This window comes from Anomalospiza imberbis, chromosome 6 (genome assembly GCF_031753505.1).
Source record: "Anomalospiza imberbis isolate Cuckoo-Finch-1a 21T00152 chromosome 6, ASM3175350v1, whole genome shotgun sequence".
Taxonomy (NCBI): Eukaryota; Metazoa; Chordata; class Aves; order Passeriformes; family Viduidae; genus Anomalospiza; species Anomalospiza imberbis.
In genome coordinates this window covers 12,737,567-12,758,370 of record NC_089686.1, presented here as the reverse complement: position 1 = coordinate 12,758,370, position 20,804 = coordinate 12,737,567, and the positions used below count along the sequence as shown (strand labels likewise).

Genomic DNA, 20,804 nt, shown 5'->3' with positions numbered 1-20,804 from the left:
TCTGATTTTCTTGGCTAATGCAGAAAGCCTTTCTATTGAAATATAAATAAGGGGTTTGGTATATCCCACTAAAGCCTTTCCAGTGAATGACTTCTGTGGGTTTTTCATGGCTACCCTCCATGGCTGTAATGTGAGGCTTTTATCCTACTATTGAAAACTATCCGCTGCTATTAAAAAAATATGGAAGGACACTGCACCTTTTTATCTCAGAGCTGGGCTCCTAATTGAGAAAGTATTATTACAGCACTGTTTAGTGGATGTCCCTATCTCCATGCACTGCTGAGAAAATGCCAATCAAATGATAAACCCTTTTATTTTTCTCAATTCAAAATCTTTTCTACATATTTTTCATTTGATATTCAGTTTAGTCTGAAAGAGATTAGGTGCTCCAGATTGGCTTTTAATTTTTTTTATGCCTTTTCCACATGTGAACATCTCCTTCACAACCTCCTACCCCAGCAGATTTTCTGCATGGCAAAAGCTTTGGTTATGCTGTTGCTGACCCCCAGAAGCTGGGATGGGACAGCCCCCGCTGCTCTGGGTGTAACCATTGAGGTACTATGGACTGAACTTGGGCAGAGATTAGTAAGAGATGAGCTCTGGACTGCAACTGCAGCAGAGCTCTCCTAAACCAGCCTTACTAAGCACTGCACACCCTCCGCAAGGGGCTGAGCACCATCAGCTTGCACAGAGATCAACAGCTCTTGGGAGTGCTCAGCACCACTCAGGCAGCCTTCAGCAGACTAGGGAAGGTCCTAAATACTTCCCTTCTGCTCCTACCAAATGGAAAGGAAATCTAGCCCTCAAATCTGCTACACCATGATGTAGTCATCTCTACCAAGAAATGTATTCACGACTGCAAAAGGATGAGGAAAGCTGAAAAAGGATGAGGAAAAGACAGAGTCAGGTCTTACGGTAGGTTTGCTTCCAATGCTACAGCACAGGCCTGCCACAGCTAATGCTCCCAGAGCTACCAGCTGCCCCATGTCAGGTTGGTGGCTGCACCCAAAAAATACTCCTAGAAGAGAACAGTGTAGTCAATGGGCATTGTATGCCCTGTCCTAAAAGACAGGAGGTCTGAAGACCGCAGCATTTTAAAGCCCACAACCTCACTGATGTGATGCCCAAGCCTGTCAGAGATGCTGGGAACTGGCTCAGACACCTCCAACACTAAAGGCAGAAATCTCTTAAGCTTCAGTTGTAGAGATAGGAGCTGCTCACCTGCCTTCTGGGGATCCCCTCATGGGAGCATCTCTACCACAGCTAGGATCCTGGACTGTCAGATCTAATCCCATAGGACAACTCCTAGATAAATCGGGATAGTGGCAGCAAAGGCAGATTGTCACTGGTCTTCTGCATGGGATGCAGTCGGTTTGAACAAAAAAGGCCTGTTTGAGGGGAGATCCTGCTGTGTAACATAAAACCCCCACTCACTACAGGGAGGAGAGTCATCCTTTCACCACTGCAGAGGGGAAAAACACCCTGCTTGATGGAAGCTACCCCATGCCAGGCACTCTGCAGGAACCACTGCATACCACCTCACCTAGGTGGATAATCATCACCTGCCTGCCCACATCTGAGCGGGGGCGGTCCACTGAATGAATGTTAACTTCACCCCATGTGAGAGTTTTAGAAAAAGAAATGCCTGCAATTTGCTCACCCAGGCCAGCCTGTGCTCTTGTGTCCTTATTCAGAAGGTCTCTTTGGGGAGTGCATGAGAGTGGAGGTGTTACTCACCCAACCCAAGCCATCTAAGGAGACCCAGAACAGGCAGCACAGGCAGCAGTGCAGGCCAGGAAGCTGACATCTACCCCAGGAAATGAAAAATGAAGGACTTAATGAAACCCTGCTTTAGCCCTCACAAAAAAATCTTCCCACTACCAGTCATCTGGAAGAGGATTTTTTCTAGTGTCAGGATGCAGCCCTTCCCAGTGAGTCTGCATGTGACAAAGGGTATCTGGAACAGGACTGAACTGGGCACCTCACTGAAGTCCCCTATCCCTCTGCCACTGCTACTTGCTTAAGGATGTTCCTGATATGTTTTCTGACCCAAACTTTCTGCTTTTTCCCAGATGTACAGACTGCCCCTTAGCTCTCCCAGCTGCCTGAGAGGCCCCTTTCTCCAGCAGCTGGCCCTGCACAGATAGCTAAAAAGAATTAAACAGGGGATGGACAGCCCTGCAGAGCTGTGAGGATACTCCACATGGATGGCTCCTATAAAGACATGTTGCTGAAGCCTGTTTCGTCGCACTTTCTAGAGGACTCTAGTTAAAAGATTACCTAGGCAAGTTGATTAAGTGTAAAACGTGCTGTACCTGCAATGTTCTCCTGCTTGGGGCAAATTCCTTTTGTAGGCGTGAGAAGACGGTCTTCTTCATCGGGTGTGACTTGGATCCCGATTTCCACTGGCTCTGACACTTTCCTGAGCTCGGCGCGTGAGGAGGGGGGAGGGCTGCTCTTATCCATGCTCTTTTCATAGCAGACACCACCAGTGCCATTGCACTGTTTTCTCTTGTGCTCTATAAAAACCAAGATGTCTCCCAGCGGGAAGTTCATCTGACACTGTCCGCAGGTTAACAAGTCGGGGTCTGTCCCGCCTGCGGCGATGCTGATGCCGCCTGGGTCTGCTATTGCCAGGCTCTCGTCCTCGTCGGCCAGTGCCGGTTCCACATGGTCAGCCTCTGCTTTGCATGGACAAGGAGAAAAAGGGAGGAAAGGGACGAGGGGAAAAGAGAAAGAGATTGCTTTGAGTGTTCACAGACTCTGAAGGATGCATCACCAGAGGCCCAGCCTCCCCCCACCCCCCTCAAAGGAGCCAAGCCTGATTAGATCTTTCTTTTATTTTTCAGCTTTTCCGCTCTCCCAGAATGATTTCAATATATTTTGCAACCAAGCCTGCCTGAAACAAAATGGAAAGGCTGACCTGGCATAGCTTTCTTGACAGCTCCTTCCCACTGCTGCCAGCACTACAAGGATATCAGCAAAGAGCCATTTTGCAAGCGTTCGAGCCCCGAGTCACATTCTGAAATAGTTCCTCTCTTTTTATCCCACCTTCTCATTCCCTCCGCGTCTCCCAGCCATCTGGCCAAGGCCCCATCCAGCAAAGCTTGTGCACCCAAGTCTTTCCTTCTTTTTCAGGGAGATAGGGAAAGCTTTTATGCACCAAACTAGCAGGACTGGGCTCCCCGTGACATACAAAATTAGTACCACCTTGTCCCATTACAGAGTTACTGGCAAGATTAAATGATCACCCATTAGCAGAAATTACAAAAAACTACTTGCAAGACTAACATAAGCAGGGTATGGTCTCATGAGCAGTTAAGGGGTTTCAAAATTGTGTACAGTAGGAAAGGGAATGAGGCGCTCATTTAATATACTGGAATATTGGCTGAGCTTGAAATATTCCACTCTATTTTTCCAATGCCAAAAACACTGCCATTGCTATATAGGCTAATAAAAGGTTTTTTTTGTTTAAATCTTGTCCACAGACATGTTGAATTTTCTACCTTTACCCAAAAAGACTGGGAAAGAATTTTTGTGTGACCTGAATAAGTTTCTAGAAAATATGTAGCTTCTCATTTCACAATTAATAAAACACAGTGTGTTTTAAATCAGTATTTAGAAGATAATTTTTACACTATTAAATAATTGTGGATCACAATCCATTTCTGGGCAAAACATGGATTTTGTTTGTTTTCTCTTGTTCTGCTATGTAACTGCCAAATCATACAAACCTTGGACTGTACTTAGGCAAAATTTCCACTGACTTTTGCCTAAGGCTGATTTGCTTCTTCAAGGACTATAGGATTTAGGCTGAACAAAACAGAGGAACTAACAGTATGTAAATCAGTGACTGAGACCTCCAATCGATTATCGAATCAGGATTAAAGGAATAGGTGGAAAAATGTTCTCTATTAGTTTCCTCATGGATTTCCTGGGGAAAGTAAGTAACACAAATATCTCAAAGAAGTAAGACTGTGATAGACAGATGTTATAATTGAGACCTGGACGCTTCTCCATTCTGAAAAAAAAAGGATTTTTGTCCCACCCCACAGCAATTGCAAAAAAAAAAAAAAAAAAAAAAAAAAAAAAAAAAAAAAAACCACAAAAATAAACAAAACAAGAAACACATAGAAAAGGGGCAAGAGGTAGAAGGTGGAATGCATTGCCTGGCACCAAAATGGTTAAGCCTTGAAAAAAGGTAGTTAGAAAAAGAATCACTCTCATTTTTGCCTTCCAGAATAAATAACTGATCAGCAGATCTAGCAGCTGTATTACAAGTTGCATCAGAGCTCTCTAACAGCAAAGCGGAGAGCGGCAGCAGCAGCAACAGCGACGGCAGAAGAGGACAAGGACCCCAGAGAAGTGCCCAGGCATGGACCATCCTGCTGGAGCCAACGATGGGCACGAGAAGGCTTATGCTTCCCAACTCACTCATTCTGAAAATCATTAATTACCGTTTTCCTCTTAATCTAGGTTTAAAAGGAGTTTGAAGACAATACTAAGCAATTAATTCATCAATTTATATCATGAAAAGATGTCTCCTTGCCTTAGTGAAAATGTGACCATAAACCTGTGCTGAAAAGATACTGCAGGGAAGGGAGCTGATACCTGCGAACAGTGTGTCACGATGCAAAAGGTAATTATTTAGTGCTGCAGTTCCCTTTAATGATCTAACATTGAACAATATTGTTTATATTGAAGAGAGCTTGCACCTTTAATTACCAATTACATATACATCATTTTAGAGCCAAAAGAAAAGGACTGTGAAAAGGGTCTTTTAGAAATGTGCACTCAATTTGTACCCAGAATTCCTATTAAGGGGGAAAAGTGTGTCAAAATATTTAAAAAAAACTATACAGAGAGGCACACACAGGCACGAAGATACACAAGTGGGAGATGGGACAAAGAGCTGGAAAAGACAACATGAAAACAAGAACTGAACCAAGGGTCGTAAGAATAAAAGATGGCAAGGGGGGAAAATGCTTTTTACTAGTTTCACTAACATTCCTGTGAAGCCTTTTGATTAAAATCTGTGTCTTAAATTACAAAGGCTGAATTTTGGCATTTATATATATATATATATATATATATATGTAACAAATATAAAGAAAAGCACAGATCTCAACTTTATTATCTTTTTGATGTGAGGATTTATAATTTTTTTTGCCTGTGATTTAGATTGTGCTCTTCAGAAAACGTAGCAAAATTACTGCAATTGGTAAGGGTCCTGACCAGGCGTCTGTGGAAACATGAAGGAGGTTTGAACAGTTAAACTGTTACGAATTCTTTCTTTTCAGTTCTACACTTCATTTGAATATTAGTTAAATCCACATATGCCTATTCGCTTACACTCACTCACTCTCTCTTTCCAAGGACTCTGCAATGGCACTTTTTTAAAATAACATCTGGTATCCCTTCATATTTTGGCAGTCATCACATCACCAAAAATCAGCTTTTCGTTTTCTTAGTACGCCGAGCCCTCGTGATCAGTAGTAATTGGGTTTCAAACTATCAAAAGATTTTTTTTTTACTCAACTCTATTTCTGATTTGAGCTTAATAAATCATCAATCATGAGACCAGCTATTCACCCAACAATGCAAAAGCTATATTACATCCCCTTATTCACAACATGGAAAACAGGCATAAAAGAATGAAAAACAAAATACTGAATAGATCTTCAAATGCATTTTATCCATGTCAATTTGCATTTATTTTTTTTACTCAGAATAAAAATAACACAAAAAAAGAAAAGGCTTCCTATTGACAACTCAATTAAGCCATTAAAAACCTACATTCAAGTAACATTACAGGAGAGATTTAAAACCCACAAAGGGAAAGAGAAAAAAGCCTGCAAGTCCAGCCCATAACGCATTGGGTCATGCCTGGTTAATACAACAGGCAAGATCTTAGGCTGTTTAAGGAGCCCCTTAATACCAGTGGGGCAATTTAGGCCAGTCTCAATCTAAAGTTCTGACTCTGCTTGTGTCTGTGGGTTTAAAATGAGTCGCTTCACATTATTTGAATTTAATTCTGTGGTTTTATTGCTGTTGTTGGTAGACGGGTTTAGAGGTAATAGGGTATTTCTTCACAAGTATTTATTTTAAATTAATTTATATTTTTAAGAAGAAGAAATTAGGCAAAATAGGAGAAGGGAAAACATCTCATGTCGCTTACATGGGAAAAGTAAAAAAAAGCAAATTAGCTATTTCCAGCCAGGACTCGTGCCCTGGTTCTTTCAGGCGTGTTAAGGTGTACCCAGTATTTTCCCTACATCCAGAGATTCCTACACAGAGGATTGCCTTGGCATCCTGTGCTAGGGAGCACAGTGAGCTGGCGATGGGCAATCTTTGGGGACATGAGTGACACAGTTGTTATATGATGGCTTTGTGAAATTAAAGCAACCGGACAATCTAAATCATTTGTTTTACTCAAAAAAAAAGCATTACACTTGCTGACTGGACTCTAAGCAGCATCTCCAAGGTCTCTGGCTGTCTACCACACCAAAATACAGTGGACAAACCCCTTAATTCCATGGAGGCACTGTCACAAAGCACCAGCACTCCTACTCCAGCATGGTGACATCATTAGAGCATATGTGCCCCATGCAAACAATGCTCTCATGCCCAGTATTAAAGTGAATGCAAATGCTAACTACTTTCTGCCTGTCAGTTGTCCCAAAATCTTACCCACGAACAGTGGGAAGGATTGCTTTGCTAAAAGCCATTTCCAAAGCTTTAAAGGACAGAACCACGGACGCTTGTTCACAAAGTTTGGGTGAGGCTGGGTCCAGACAGCAATCATTTATTTTCTTGTCTTTTTATTGCTCTGCAAAACCAGGGTAAAAAAAGATCTAGAAGTTGCCAACCTATTCTTTTCCTTATTTTTCTTGTTCTACAGTATCAAAATGAGGCAAAGGGGGCAGAGGAAATGTTTTGGTGTTGGGCCAAAGTATTGCATGTGAAACTTCCCTCCCGTGGCTGCTCTCTGCACAAATCAATAACGGGGTGGTGAAGGCAAGCGCTGCCAGTGCCTTCACTGCAGAGGTTCTGCTGGGTGCCCTGCCTGCCCCGGCACCTTGCCACAGCCTCTGCCCACCCTTGTGTCCACCTGGGAGACAAGGCACAGGCTACCCCAGAGGCTACCCTTCTCTGGGACAAGCTGGGGGAGCCCGGATTCCACCATCGGGACACAGTTCTTGGTGGCCAGGTAGAGGATACTGCCTAGAAATGTGCTGCAGCACATCAAGTGCACTGTTCTCCTCACAGTCACTGCTGTCTTGAAGGCACAGGCAGAAAGAGCTCAGCCTAGTTGGGGAGCGAGCACAAAGGACTGACTTGCTCTTCAGGGTGTTGGCCCAAAGCAGGCCTGAAAATTATGTCCCTTCAATCAACACCCACATGTCACATTTACTGTAACATCAACATGCTTAACGGAAAGTAGCTTGAATCACACGCTCTCTGGCTGGGTTATCATCGAGATCGGTGTCAGGATCCTTGCTGCACAAAGACTAACGCTGCTCAAAGCGGGCAACGCGGCTCTTTGCCGTCGAAGTTTATCAATAACCTGCTTCCAGAGCATCCCAGCAGCTCCCTGCAGCCACAAGGTGCAGAGCTGAGATTATGCCTACATATTGCACCAGCATCACACTCAGCGGTACCAGGCACCGCTTATCTGACACCAATTTTTAATTTTTCTGAAGACTGCAAAGCAATTGTTTGGGGTATTTAATTTCTTCCTAAAAGTAAGTCTGAGGCTGAGTTTGCCAAAAAAGACAACTTGATGGAGAAGCCCCCAAAACTCAGGGGACCGTACTCTGCCTCGCTTTCTCAGGCACGCTCCGCATGTGCGAAGTGCACAAAGGCAGCCGGAGCAGCGGCAGGCGAGGCTGTGCCCCTCCGTGCCGTGCGAGCGGGGCCCCGGTGCAGCCGCAGAGCCGCCGCCGTCCAGTGCCCCGCCGCCACGTGCCGGCGGCCGGCGGCACAGCGCGGCAGGTGCCGGGGCCCCGGCGGGCTGGATGGAGCCCCCGCTGGCACCGCCGGGGGACCGGGGCGCGGCGGTGCAGGGGAGGTGCGCGGCGTGACCCGGTCACTCCAGCGCTTCAGCACCCGCCGAGGGCCGCGAGGTGAAGGACTGTGCTGCAGCACTGGTACCTCAGGCACCTTTTGCAGAAGACCGAATCTCTCAGAAAGCAGTTTAACCCTCTGTACACACCTGAGACAGAACAAGCCCAAGCACTGCCAAAAAGAGCCAGTCAACACATCAGGATTTAGGGAAAAGAAGAAGTAAAAGGACATAATAACCACGCCGGACCCAAACAGGACAAAAGACAAGAATATCCAAGAATCTGCACAAATCTCCAACACTTGTCAGATGTTATTTCTTCAGAAACTATGTACAGTGGTACGGAAGAGAGTAGTGTGTCTCTTAAGTAAACTATACATTCATAAAAAAATATTTACTGCTTTTGAAAGCAGAAAATGTATAGGCTCTTCTATAGACTGCAGAAGCTGTAAATCTCTGCAGATAAAATGGGATGTGATGATGTGATATAAAAGCACTCTTTGTTCCCCAGTGAATACATTTGTTTTATTTAAAACTAAACGACAACCAAGGAGAGAAAGGAGTGCTCGGTGCCACAAAAGGAGAAGGAGCGGTATTTGGGTACAGGCTTTCAACTGGCATAGAAAAGAATACTGGAAGCAGAGATTCTTACCCAAGGATTTAAAAGGCATGATCAAAATTAAGTAATTAGTTTTGAGCATGTATTAAACACACAACAGATCTGTTCTTTTCTTAAATATCAGACTTAAAAGAGACTGCATTTTTAAATTGTTTATGGCACACTGTTGCTCATATACGATTTTCTTAAGCCTTTTTTTTTTTTTTTACTTTCATTGAAGCATACTCATTATAACATTCAGCGAATTTATGGCTTCTTCCAGTGGCTTAGTAAAAGGGGTCATAAAAAAGTTAAGTAAACCAGTATGTTTTTTTCCTCTCCCTTAACTTTGGATTCCTTTTTTGTACTGTGCTGTCTAGTGCTTAGTCTTTGGAAAGTACCTTGGGCATATCCAGCACACATACAAATTATCAGCTGCTCCAGGAAAAAAACAAAACGGAATTTCTTGCACTGAGGCAACTACACAAAAGACTTGCATATGTCAAAAATACAGAACTAAGTCCCTGTGAATGCTGCACCATTAATCAAATCCCCGATCTGGTGTCACTTTTGCCAGTAAAATGATTATATTCTTCTAACCCCCTTCTACTGGCGCGTGCCTGCAATGCATGAAGTGTGTCCCTCTACTTTAATTTGTTTTCGAATAGCCTGCTTTAGGCATTTTTTATATATCCTTTGGAAAAAGAAAAAAAAAAAAAAGAAAAAAAGAGAAAAGCAAAGGGAAAAAAAAAAAAAAAAAGCAAAGAAATAAGCTGCTACTTAAAGCTCCAGCAAGGGTCTACAGTACTGAGCAAGCAACAGCTTTTGGAGAAGGAGGACAGACAGCGAGCAAATTTAACTGATGTTCAGGAGCCTCTGAGGCTGCAGCTGAGTGCCGAGAAATGGTGTGCAGCCTGCCCAGATACATTTTTAAAAAAGTAAATAAACACGGAGGAGGAAGGTGCTATAGTACAAGCAGCTGAATGAATCATGCATTTATCAGTGCATGCAGTTATTGATGCCTTTTCCCTCCCTCATTAAAAAGGTACGTACATATAAAGCCGTCTACAGACAATGCTGATGCTTCACCAAGTGCTTTAGTGGAATTGCTAACTTTAAATCATGTGGGTAAACCCCAGCACTCTTTATTTTTCCATATGCTTTCTCTGGACGGTACCGAAGGGATACTAAATTCAACCAACTGCACTGCAACCCTAGAGAAACCAAACTGCAACCAAAGAGTAGGAAATGCTCTGGTAAGGAGGCTGAGAGCCATTTTGGGGTAACAGGTCTCTGCAGGGAGGGTTTTCCACCAGGCTTTGACCTGAGGGAGTGGGAATGGTGGGAGGCAGAAGAGGGAGAGAGAGGAAGGGGAGCATGGGTGTGTGTGCACATGGTGGGTAGAGGAAGGGGAGGAGGAGAGAGGGATAGCTGTTTCTCTTGATAAAAGTTAACAATCATGCAATAGAAAGAAAGCCACAGTAAGTAAAGTCTGAGGTTTTGGGAGGGGAGAAGGGAAGGTTTTCCCCATGACTGTGCCACACTAGCATCAGCAACGGCCCAGGCACTGTGCTCTTCAGCTTACCGGTCTGTCAAATGAGCTGGCTGCTGTCTATATGCTTCCAACTAGCTCAATTCAAACATTAAATGAAGTAGAGAAATCATCAGATAAATTACTGGTCCCCTCTACCCAAGAGTGAAGGGTTTCTGTACAGCTGATGACAGCCCTGATCCTTTGTCTGACCTAATTTACTTCTCTTGAAGGTTAGAATAAAGTGCACTTTCCTGTCACAGAAGAACCTCCATGCACATATTGCACCCTAAAAGTAAGAAGACGCTTCTGCTATGTTAATAGTGCTGCAACTCGATGGAGTTCTCAGGATGTGTGAAACACATATCCAAAGCTTCCCGTGTGCAAGCCACTAAATTATATATTTGGTTAAGAAAGCGTCCTGCTAAACTCCATCCATGACACCCAAGCCGACTGCAGTAGAGAACAGCACAAGACTGTCAGAGAAGCCTGTGAGCTACTCAGCAGCAACTTCTACGTGACAGATGTGATTTTGTGTTTATTTCTCTAGGAAAAAAAAAGAATGCTTATTTTCATTTGCCGGAACTACAAATAGTTTGCTCCAAGGACCTGAGCATCAAAGTACATTAAACTATCTCATATCAAATCCTCTCCGCAGAAGTGCATGCGGCTTTCTGATATGTAATAGAAGCCAATTTCTGTACATGTGTGTCTGCTTTGTTGCTGCACACATCTTGTCCTACAACTCCAGCTTCTTCACTCTGTGTTTTCACATCCACTGGAACAAACATACGCTCCGTGGGTTCCCCCCACACCCCACCACGCAGGAGCTCACTCATGTGCAGGTATCATTACCCCGATCATTATCTGACAACAACAAATTGAGAATTTAAACATTGTCTGTTGACAATAAAAAGCACCGTTAAAAACTAATTTTAATTAAAACTCCTGTCCGCCCGAGTCAATTAATCAGCCGCGATTTAGTTAAAAATAGATTTGTCTCGCTGTCAGCCTCTCTCGGCTAGCTCTATATAGATCTTCGCATGAAAATCAATACTACAACTTTACGCCGAGCGCATTTCGCAGCACGGTGCGCGCCGGGCGCGGCGGCGCGGGCTCCGGCGGCGCATCCCGCGCGTCCCGCGGCGGGGCCGGCGCGGCCATCGCACGGGCTGGGAGCTCCCCCTAGTCGCCAACCCCCGCCACTGGCGGCCGGGGCACACGGCAGGCTCCGGCAGCCGGCGAAGTTTATTTTGGAAAGTATTTTCCATCAACAAACAACACAAAGAGCAAAGAGATGCAGGTAGGAAATGTAGGAGACAAGATAAAATCGTGTGCGAGGCATTTTGGAAGCAGAGAGGTTTGCTCGGAGCGAGCTCAGCCCTGGGAAGAGCAGCTGAAGTCAACCAGAGCCTATAAATGATATCAAAAATTTGTACCACTACTTCAAGCGCACAATTCTCTAAGTCATAATTATGGCCAAATATGCCACAAGACAACCCTTTGTTCTGCAGAGAAACACACCTTTTGTGCAAAACAAGGGCTCCCACCATTTCTATTAAAGGCAGCCAGTTTGTGCAATCTTGAAGAGTATTATTTCTCAGTATTTAAATAAGCCTGACAATATATGCTCTGCATCTGCCGACAAGAAAAAAACTGCAAAATGGTTTCTCACCTACTGTATATCTATTTAAGCCACCGGACACACCAACTAAAAAGGACGGAACAACCCACAGCCACAACCTAGTTACTCTGCAGCAGTTTTAAAAAATATTTTTAAAGAACAGAAACTATGAAAATGTGCCAGTATTTTTTTTACTTATCTTGTAAGTCCAATACAAATATATTCAAATGAAAGGCAACCTGGAAGTCGACAGCATACAATCTTTATTTTCCCCTGTCTTATTTAAAGTAAACACATGTAATGTCTTTTAAAAGAAGATTGTGCTTTTCTGTGCACAGCCAGGCAGGTATTATGAAAAAGTCATCCATCCTTAAAATAATAGTAATTTCCTCTCTAATTCTTCAGTCACAGCTTACATTCTCTTTGTATTAGAGTTGATTACATTGGTGTGGGTTTTGTTCTGCAGGGAAAGTGCGTTAATTGCACTAAATCTAAATGCATTTTAAGAGAAGCTCCTTGGAGCAATTTGCAAAACTTTGACATGCAAAATCATAGGGGTTTTTGTTATGATTTTTAATGACTACGTACAAAACAAAGTGATACAGGAAATTATTGCTCTTCCTAGGAAACCTGTTGACCAGGTACTGAAGACCTGCCTTGGGAAACCTGGTTCTCTGCCTGGAATTGTATGATTTTCCTGTGCCTTTCCCTCTCAATCTTTGCTGCTGCTATACAGAAATGTTCTGGCTTTGCCGCCTTCTGCAAAACTGCTACCAGCGACGTTTTCACATGCTCTTTCCTTTCACATTTCCTTCAAATGCAAAATGCAGGGGTAGCTTGAAATCAGATTTCTTAAGTTAAAAATGGAAGATCTTAAGCTGGAAAATCAGCAATTTGAACAAAACCAAAATAACATTTCTTTGCACCGAGCAGCTCAACACTTCAGCCTCCTCTTCTATACATAATCAGTTCTTTTGCATTGTCCACCCATTTAAATGAGCTTGGCTACCAAGTTTGCTCTGTCAACCAGTGGTGAAGAAAGGTCCAGAGTTGCTTTTTTCTCACCATGTGTTTCACCTCTTTCTTTTGTCCTGCACACACACGGTTACAAGGCTGCCTGGGTGAGCCTGACAAACACAGGCAGGCCATTCCGTTTTGCAGTCTTAAAGACCGCTGTGCAAATAAGATGCTGCAACTCTGGAGCACAACTACATTGCACTTTCTCTCCTTTTTGAGTTTGTTTGTCTTACACTCAGGATCTAAACGTTTCTCCAAACACCAAGTGGATGAAACCAAATGAACTCCAGCTGAACAGTGTTAGAAAACCCTTCTCTCTCTCTGTCTTTCTCCCCATCTCTTTCCCTATCTCTTTCCTTGCCTGGCAGAGACCTCCAATCCATCCTGAAATGCAACTCCCCTTACAGATGCCAAAAAGGGAGACAGGGCGAAAAAAGCCCAAGCTAAACACAACATAAGAGCAAGATTTCTAAAAACAGTATCAATTCATCCTGGCTTTGGGGTCTTGGCTTGGGATTTACTCTATTTTGTTGTAAGTGCTTCAGTTTCCTATTCTGTTTGCCCATTACTTTCCAAACTCCCCTTTAGAGAGGACACTGCATGGCTGCTTTTCTCCCATGAATGACACTTCCCAAGGAGTGCAGAGGCTGCGACCCCCTCTCCTGCACGCCTGCAGCTGAGGCTTAGACCTGTGCGCTGAAATGCCTGCGCTCCTGCTCCCCAGCCCAACCCCAGCCCGACGCAGCTCCCCCCCGCCCCCCTGCCTCCCACCACCTCCGCCCCTGGATACCTTCATTTTTTTCTGCCACTGTTCAGTATGCAGCCTGATTTCTCCGCCAGCTTCCTCAGGATGGAGAGATAGATAAATACAAGAGGGGAGGGAGGGAAGCTCGTACAGCTCTGCTCTCCATTCCTCCCCCAGCCTTCCCGCTAAACCCATTGTACACGCAGATCCTCGGCACCTTTGAATACTCTCCTGCCTCATTATTTACCTTCAAGTAAAGCGATCGGAAAAGGAGATCAAATTGGAATAACAAACCTACCTGACTCTCTTCTCCACCCCCCTTCCCCCCCCCCCCCCCCCCAGCAGAAACAGCAACGAGAAAAGAAATGTTTCACCCATTGAAACAAATTCAGACGTGCGCAACAAAACAGATTTTCCGCACACCCCCTTTCAACACCCCTCATCTCCTCGCAAGTGAGACAGAAAACAAGTGGGAGAAATTACACTGGGCGATTTAGGTAGTTGTTGATGCTTTTTCTTTTAAAAAGAAAATTAAAAAACAGAAAGGGGAGAAAAATAAGAAGCCACCAACAAAAAGGATAAGACATTTTCCAAACCGGATGGTTAAAATCAAAAATGCAATTAACGAAGGGGAGGGAGTTGAGGAAGGGGGGAATCTACCTTTTATGGTGATGTAAATCTGGTTCCAAAATAACAATGAATTAAAAACAACCCCCCCAGAAAAAGCTGAATGCCAGATGCATCTTCATCAAGGTTCCACCAGCTGATGGGCTGGAGGTGGGGTGAGGGGTACTTTTTGAAAAATAAAGATGCACATAAAAACGCATATATATCTGTGTGTGTGTGTGTGTGTGTGTGTGTGTGTGTGTGTGAGAAAAATAAATACAGAAACAGCGAAAGAAATTTATATTTTGGAACTCAAACCGTCCCCCAACAGCCCTCCACTATGAAAAGAAAATCCCAATGGAGGTGGAAAAATTATATACACATATATATCTCGATTCCCAAGGAAATCTTACAAACAGAAATTTATCACCGGTAACAAAGAAAGAGAAGAGCTCGCAAGCACCAAATGCTCCTGGCAGATGGCTCCTATTCTTGGCTTTCAGGGGAGGGGAGAGAAGCCGGGGAAATATTTTATTTATTTATTTAAATTTTTAAAAATCTCAGCATAAATATTCGGATCCGCCGCGGCTCAGGCTCAACCCCGGGCTGGCTCCGTGCGAGCCGCCGCCCCCCGCAGCACAACAACTTGCGGACTCGTCTTGCGGGGGGGCAGGGGTCCGACAGGGCTTGCCGGGTGCGGGGCCACGGCGTGCCGGGCATTTTTTTACCACCCCCAAACTTGTCCTATGTTATAGGAGGGAAATGGGGACCCCCCCCGACCTCCCCCTTCCCCATGCCCCGGAGGCGTCGGAGCAGCGTGGAGCGCTGGGGGCCGCACGCCCCGAGAGGCGCCCCCACATTTCCCCCCCCGCCTCGCTGCACAGGCCCCGGGGGACGGGAGCGGCGGAGCAGCGGAGTGGGGCGCCCGCTCGGGGACCTGCCCCCTACTCTGCCTGCAGGCACTCGCCCCTCTCCCGGAGCTTTAGGGGTGGGAACGGGGAGGAGGGGGACTCTGATGTTGGGGGGAGGGGGGATGCCTCTTTCCCTCCCCCCCTCTATTTTTTCCTTCTCTATTTTTTTTTGGGGGGGGGGGGGGGGGCGGCGGGAGGGAGTATATGTGTGTATTTTCATTTACAATGGGAGCTTCAGCAAAGTACAGCCTCCACTCCTGCCCCGCAGGCGAGCCGGTGCCGCTGCCCGACCCGCATTTCGTGCACTCCATCCCCGGTCCCCGCCTCGGCTTTCCTCGCGCCCCCTTCCACCGACAGACACTCCCGCCCGCACCCGGCTCCTCGGCAGCCCTTGTCCTGCCTCTAGCCCCAGCCGAGCTGGTTCTGCCGTGCCCCGCGCTTCGGAGAGTTCTTTTCCCCCGCCGGCGATGCACCTGGGGCGGGCTGGGCGCAGCTGGCCGTCTACCTGCCCCGCGCTCCAGTGCCGGGGGGCTCGGCCCCGCCGCCGCCGGCCCACAGTCTCCATGTGCTTCCCGCTAAGTCCCCCCGGTCGTTCCGCGTCTCCCTCCCTTGCTGCCCACCTTGATCCTCCTCCCCCCACCCTCCGCGGCTGTCACGCCGAGGCAAGGCTCTCGGCCAACTTTTCCCACCGCTCCGCGTTACCCTCGAAGCAAGGAACGAGCAGCGGGGCCGCGGGCGAGCGGCGGAGCCCCGGCGGAGTGGCCCGGCGGGGCCCGGGGTGGCCCGGCCCGGCCTGGAGCAGCGCGCCCCGCTCCGCCGCCCCCCGCACACGCCGCCGCTGCCCGGGAGAGCCCCGCGCCGCCCCACGCCGCGCTCTGCCCGCCGGCAGCTCCTTCCCCGCTCCACGCCGCCTGCCCTCCCGCCTGCCTGGCCGCCTCACCTCCGCACCGCTGCAAAAACGCACAGCAAACTTCGGGCTTCTCCCCCCCCTCCACCCCCAGCCCATCCCCCCCGCCGCACACCCCCCTCCCCTCTTTAATTCCCTTCTCCTCTCCGTCTCTCTGAAGTCATTTACCAGCTTTGGTTGCTCCTGGAGTTTTCCCCCCCCACACACCCCCCCCCTCCCCAACCGCTTCCTCCCCTTCCCTAATTTTGCTTCTCGATTTCGGCTCGGTCTGGTTCCAAATTCAAACTTACGTGTGATAATCTCTCTTTGTGACAAGTGCTGCGGGTTTCCCTGCTTGCGACGGGACATTGCCCTGGCATTTACACTGGCATCGCCTGGAGAGCTGCACTGGTTTGGGGGGATGTGTTGGGGGGCCGATCCTCCTCCTCTTTTTTTTCCCCTCTTTATTCTTCTTCTTCTTTATCGAGTTCTTCTTTCAAAAAAATCAAAAACAAAACAAAAAAAAAAAGCCTCCTTTTTGTTGCTGCTGTGGTGCACTGGTTGGGATTCCCTCTCAATTAAAAATCATCATCATCATCAGGAAAAGCTCTTTCTCGCTCTTTTTCTCTTTCACACACTGTCTTTTCTCCACTGCTTCTGCCACTTGGACTTCCAGATCTCTTCTTGAACTTAGGAGGATATGCACCGCCAGTGACACTTTTCTCTTTCCCTCTTTCCAGAGTGCTTGGCAAATTGGCAAGTGCGCTTTTCCACCAAGAGGGTAAAAAAAAAAAAAAAAAAAAAAAAAAAAAAAAAAAATTAAAAAACTGTAGTAAAAAAAGAAGAAAAGTACTAGAATTGGGATAGCCCCACTCAAAAAAAAAAAAAAATCGCCAAAAAAATGTTTCTCAGAGATTGACCCTTGCTGGGTAGATACACAGAGAGAATTTTTTTAAAAGGGGTAGCCGAAACTGTGTCTCCTCTTTCCCAGTTCAAGTGGCACTGCTTTGCCCTGGTGCTTTTGGATTGCCAGTGCTCCTGCACCACTTTGCACTCTTCCCCCCTCGCCTGGCACTGGGACTGGAAGGAAGGAAGCCCCCAGTGCAGCTGGGCTGGTGCTGGCTATTACTATTATATATTGCAATGTGAAGATGGCGGAGTCCTGGTTCTCTGGGAGCGCTCTGTCTCTCTATGGCTGGGGCTGCCTCTGTACAATGGGATAAAATTCAAGTTCAAGTGCGGACGTGACGTTTAATCTGCACTAGAGACAAAAAGACCCAGAGAGTAGGAGCACTGGGGGCGACTAGCGGTGGCTTTTTAACATTGTACCCTGCAAGAGAACAAGAAACGCCACTCGCACACACCGCACACACCGCACACGCACACACACCGCACACACACCAACTACGGCACACGCAGGGCTCGCCGCCGCTCCGGGCTTTGTGCAGTGCCGCTTTCAGAACGCGGAGCGCCGGCAGCCAAGGAAAGAGAGGGGGGAAGGAATAAATCCGCATCCTCACGCACGGCCAAACTTCTCGAGCCCGGCGCTGGCCGCAGCGGGGGCGGCTCGGGCGGGGGAGGGTGCCGGGGTCCGCGGGGGGCGCGGGGGGAGGCGGTGGCGCTGCCCGCCCGTGCCGCTCTGCCCGCCCGTGCAGCCGCCTCGCCGCTGCTCATCGCGGCCGCCGCTCTCCGCCGCCCGGGCTCGGCGCTGGGTCGTGCTCCCTCCGTCCGTGCCCAGGAGCGGAGGCTCCTCAGGGGTCGCGGGCTGCTCTTCCTTCCCTCCAGGCGCCGCCGCAGCTCCTCGGCGGCGAGCGCGTTCCCCCTGCATTTCTTTCAAACAGTTTTACAACAACACAAATATCTGTGTGGGCTGGGGAAAGGGATTTTTCCCCCTCCTCTCTCCCTACCCGAAGTGCGATGGTAGCGGGACACGCGCGCACACTCGATCCGCACACGCACACACGCTCCGACCTTCTCCCACCCCCCAACCCCCCTTCCATTAAAATCCTGGCAGAGACTATTTTTCCTTGGAGAAATTAAGTCTCAGCCACGAACGGAGAGACGCCGAGCTCCCAGAAGCTGCATCCCAGTGCACTTGTCCTCCTATCTCACACGCAGGTAAATGCCCACAACTGCGTGCGTTTCTAACTTGGAAGATTCTTGAAAACCAACTTTTTGCCCTCTACCTCCGCTCTCCCGGCCCATCTCCCGAGATTGTTTTTCTCTCTCCCTCCTCCCCCGATAAGTAAACAGTTCGGTGCAAACAGCTTTTCAGCACCAGGTCTGGCCAGGGCGAGAGGAACGGGGAGAGGGGAGGCCTGAGGTCTCGGAGGCAGGTAGACCAGGAAACCAAGGAACCAGCCTGTTCCCGGAGCCCACTTGGAGACCCGCGCCGCACTCGTGTCATTTACTTTCCACGTAAAATGAGTGTTTCTCGTTTTAAATCGCATGAGAGTCTTGAGGGGACCAGAATTCATCTCGGTGCCCTTAATCAGCTTTGAGAAGAATTTGGCTAAACAGCATCGCTCTCGCCTCCTCCAGCAAATCTGCCTCTCCCTCCCCACGCCCGCCCGCCCGCTCACAGCTCTCGTTCCGGCGCTGCCAGACCCCGCAGCCCGGCCCGGCGAGTGCCGAGGGCGGCGGGCACCCCAGCCCCGGCCGGTGGGCGCCGGGCCAGCCTGGCACTGCCCTCCGTGCCCGCGCCCGGCCCTCCGCCTCTACTAATGCTCGACAAACACGTCCAAGAACATTAACTGCGCTTAAACTGCTGCGATTGCTCGCCCTGTGTGTTTGATTTGTTCTGCAGTGTCCTGCTAAGGAAAATGACCGTGGTGATGGCAGGGGCCGCGCCGCTGGGCGGGGAGGGACAGGTCCGCGGGGAGGGACAGGTCCACGGCTCCGGACCCCCGACAGGGAGCCCCTTCTCCTGCCCTGCGGGGCAGCCGTGTCCGATTCGGCGTAAAGGATGTGGCACCATCGCAGGGGAGCTGGAGGGGAAAAGAGTCTCCCCTCGCTGACCTCCGCCCCCGCGGGAAGGGCCCGGGCCGATCGGCGGGGATGGAGCCGCCCGCACGGCTCTCGCCGCTTTGATGCCGCTCTGCTCGCGGCTGGCGAGGCCGAGAGGCTTTGTGTGGCTGTGCTGCTGCGCTCAGCGCCGCCCGTCCCCAGGCCACGCCGCGGGGCTGCGGCCGCGGCCACGGGGCCCGCGTGGGGTGCAAAGTCCGGCCGCCGGCGGCCGCCGCCGCTCTTCGGCGAGCTGCAGGAAGCTGCACCCCTTGGGAGCGCAGCTTATCGGGAAGTTACTGGGCATCATCTGTTGATTAACTAGTGTCTTCCAGTGGGCACCGAGAGCAGGAGATAAGGGCCAGCAATGATTGACCAGGCGGACTCCCCGGCTGCCCGGGGCAGCGGGGCTACCGCAAGTCCCCTCCCGTCCCTCCGGCTGCGGGCAAGGCTTCAGGGGTTGACCCCCAGCCTGCCTCCTCCTCCTCCTCCGAAAATACATCCCAATAGAGGAAAAAAAAAAAAAAATTCCAAAGTGATTTCTCAGTCTTCTCTTTCCTCCCCTGTCTGGCACTTGTGATCATTAGCACTGAAAGCTGTTAATGTCTTGTCTCACAGCTCCCCCTTTAGTCTCTCTGCTCTCCCTGTCTCGCGTTCAAAGCCAGATCAATAGCAGGCTCTTTCTAACCTTGACCTATCCCTCGACCTGCCTCCATCTGCAGCTGGCCCCGCTCTTCTCTCTCTTCCCCACCCGCCGCAGCAGCCCCTTGAGAAGGCCCAGGGTCCCCGGGGCTGGCCGGGCGGCGGCGGCCCCGCCATCGCCCCGCTTTGTCCCGAGATGCGCGGCCGTGCTGGGCGCCCGCCGCCGGCACAGGGGGCTGAGCGCCCCCAGCCTCCTCTGCGCTGTCCTGGGGATGAGGCCGAGCTCCGGCCTCCGCCACCCGCCTGCAAACTTGGGACGGCAGCTACCGAAGACAACAACAAAACACCCAGCCCCCCCCCAAAATATGTCTAAAAGAAAGAAAAAAAGACCAAGCAAAATGGGAGCATCATCTGAAGGAAAAAAACAAGCTTTTTGCTAGCTTTAAAAGTACTATGGTCCCTTGTTTTAAATTAGGGGAGAGAAAGCACTCTCTTGCACTAAATATCTTGAATTAAGATAATAATCTTTTCTGTTTTCATAGTATGTAAGCGGTTTAAGGAGTTCTCATAGAGAAACACCATCCTTATAGGGAAAAATAAGCTCATCTGATGTCAAATATTCCATTTTATCCTATATACAGCAAGGCATGCTGAGTCAAGAACTCAGCACAAAGGCTTATCTTCTAGGTTTCTCTTTCTTTTTTCTTTTCTTTCTTTCTTTTTTTTTTTTTAATTGTGCAGTGTCTTTAGCTAAAATTTGTCACGGATATAGATGCATAAATAACATCAGCATTAGTGTAAAGAGGAAGTCCAAATATCCTCATGGAGGATAATCTTGATGTGCCACTTGGACATATTTCAAACAACTTTTCAGTGGAAGAAAAATTGTAGTTGCAGATTCTGTGTGATGTCATTTTGGTTTCTGCTCAGTCTTTAATGTGAAAGCTTATGCTAGGTTAGAAGTAAATTGTTTTTGATACAGGTGTGGAAGTTGGGGCAGGGTGGGGTGAGAGAAGAGAGGGAGGGAAGGGAGGGAAGGGAGGGAAGGGAGGGAAGGGAGGGAGGAAGGGAGGAAGGGAGGGAGGAAGGGAGGGAAGAAAGGGAGGAAGGGAGGGAGGGAAGGGAGGGAAGGGAGGGAAGGGAGGGAAGGGAGGGAGGGAGGGAGGAAGGAAGGAA

General features: G+C 48.4%; 1 protein-coding gene across 5 annotated transcripts in view; it reads right to left on the bottom strand.

The window, feature by feature from the left end:
* The window catches only part of BCL11B (BCL11 transcription factor B), a 92,748-nt gene extending 75,262 nt beyond the window's left edge, over positions 1-17,486 (bottom strand). The window contains exons 1-2 of one of the 5 annotated variants that reach the window (XM_068192462.1): positions 16,295-17,486; positions 2,316-2,684 (exon numbers count right to left, since the gene is read on the bottom strand). In XM_068192462.1, the coding sequence (XP_068048563.1) occupies positions 2,316-2,684; positions 16,295-16,352 (427 nt within the window). In that variant the 5' untranslated portion in view covers positions 16,353-17,486. Of the gene's footprint in view, positions 1-2,315; positions 2,685-16,037; positions 16,081-16,294 lie in introns of those variants that run through there. The other 4 variants (XM_068192465.1, XM_068192463.1, XM_068192466.1 and 1 more) reach the window with 4 other exon arrangements.
* Positions 17,487-20,804: the final 3,318 nt, after the last annotated feature.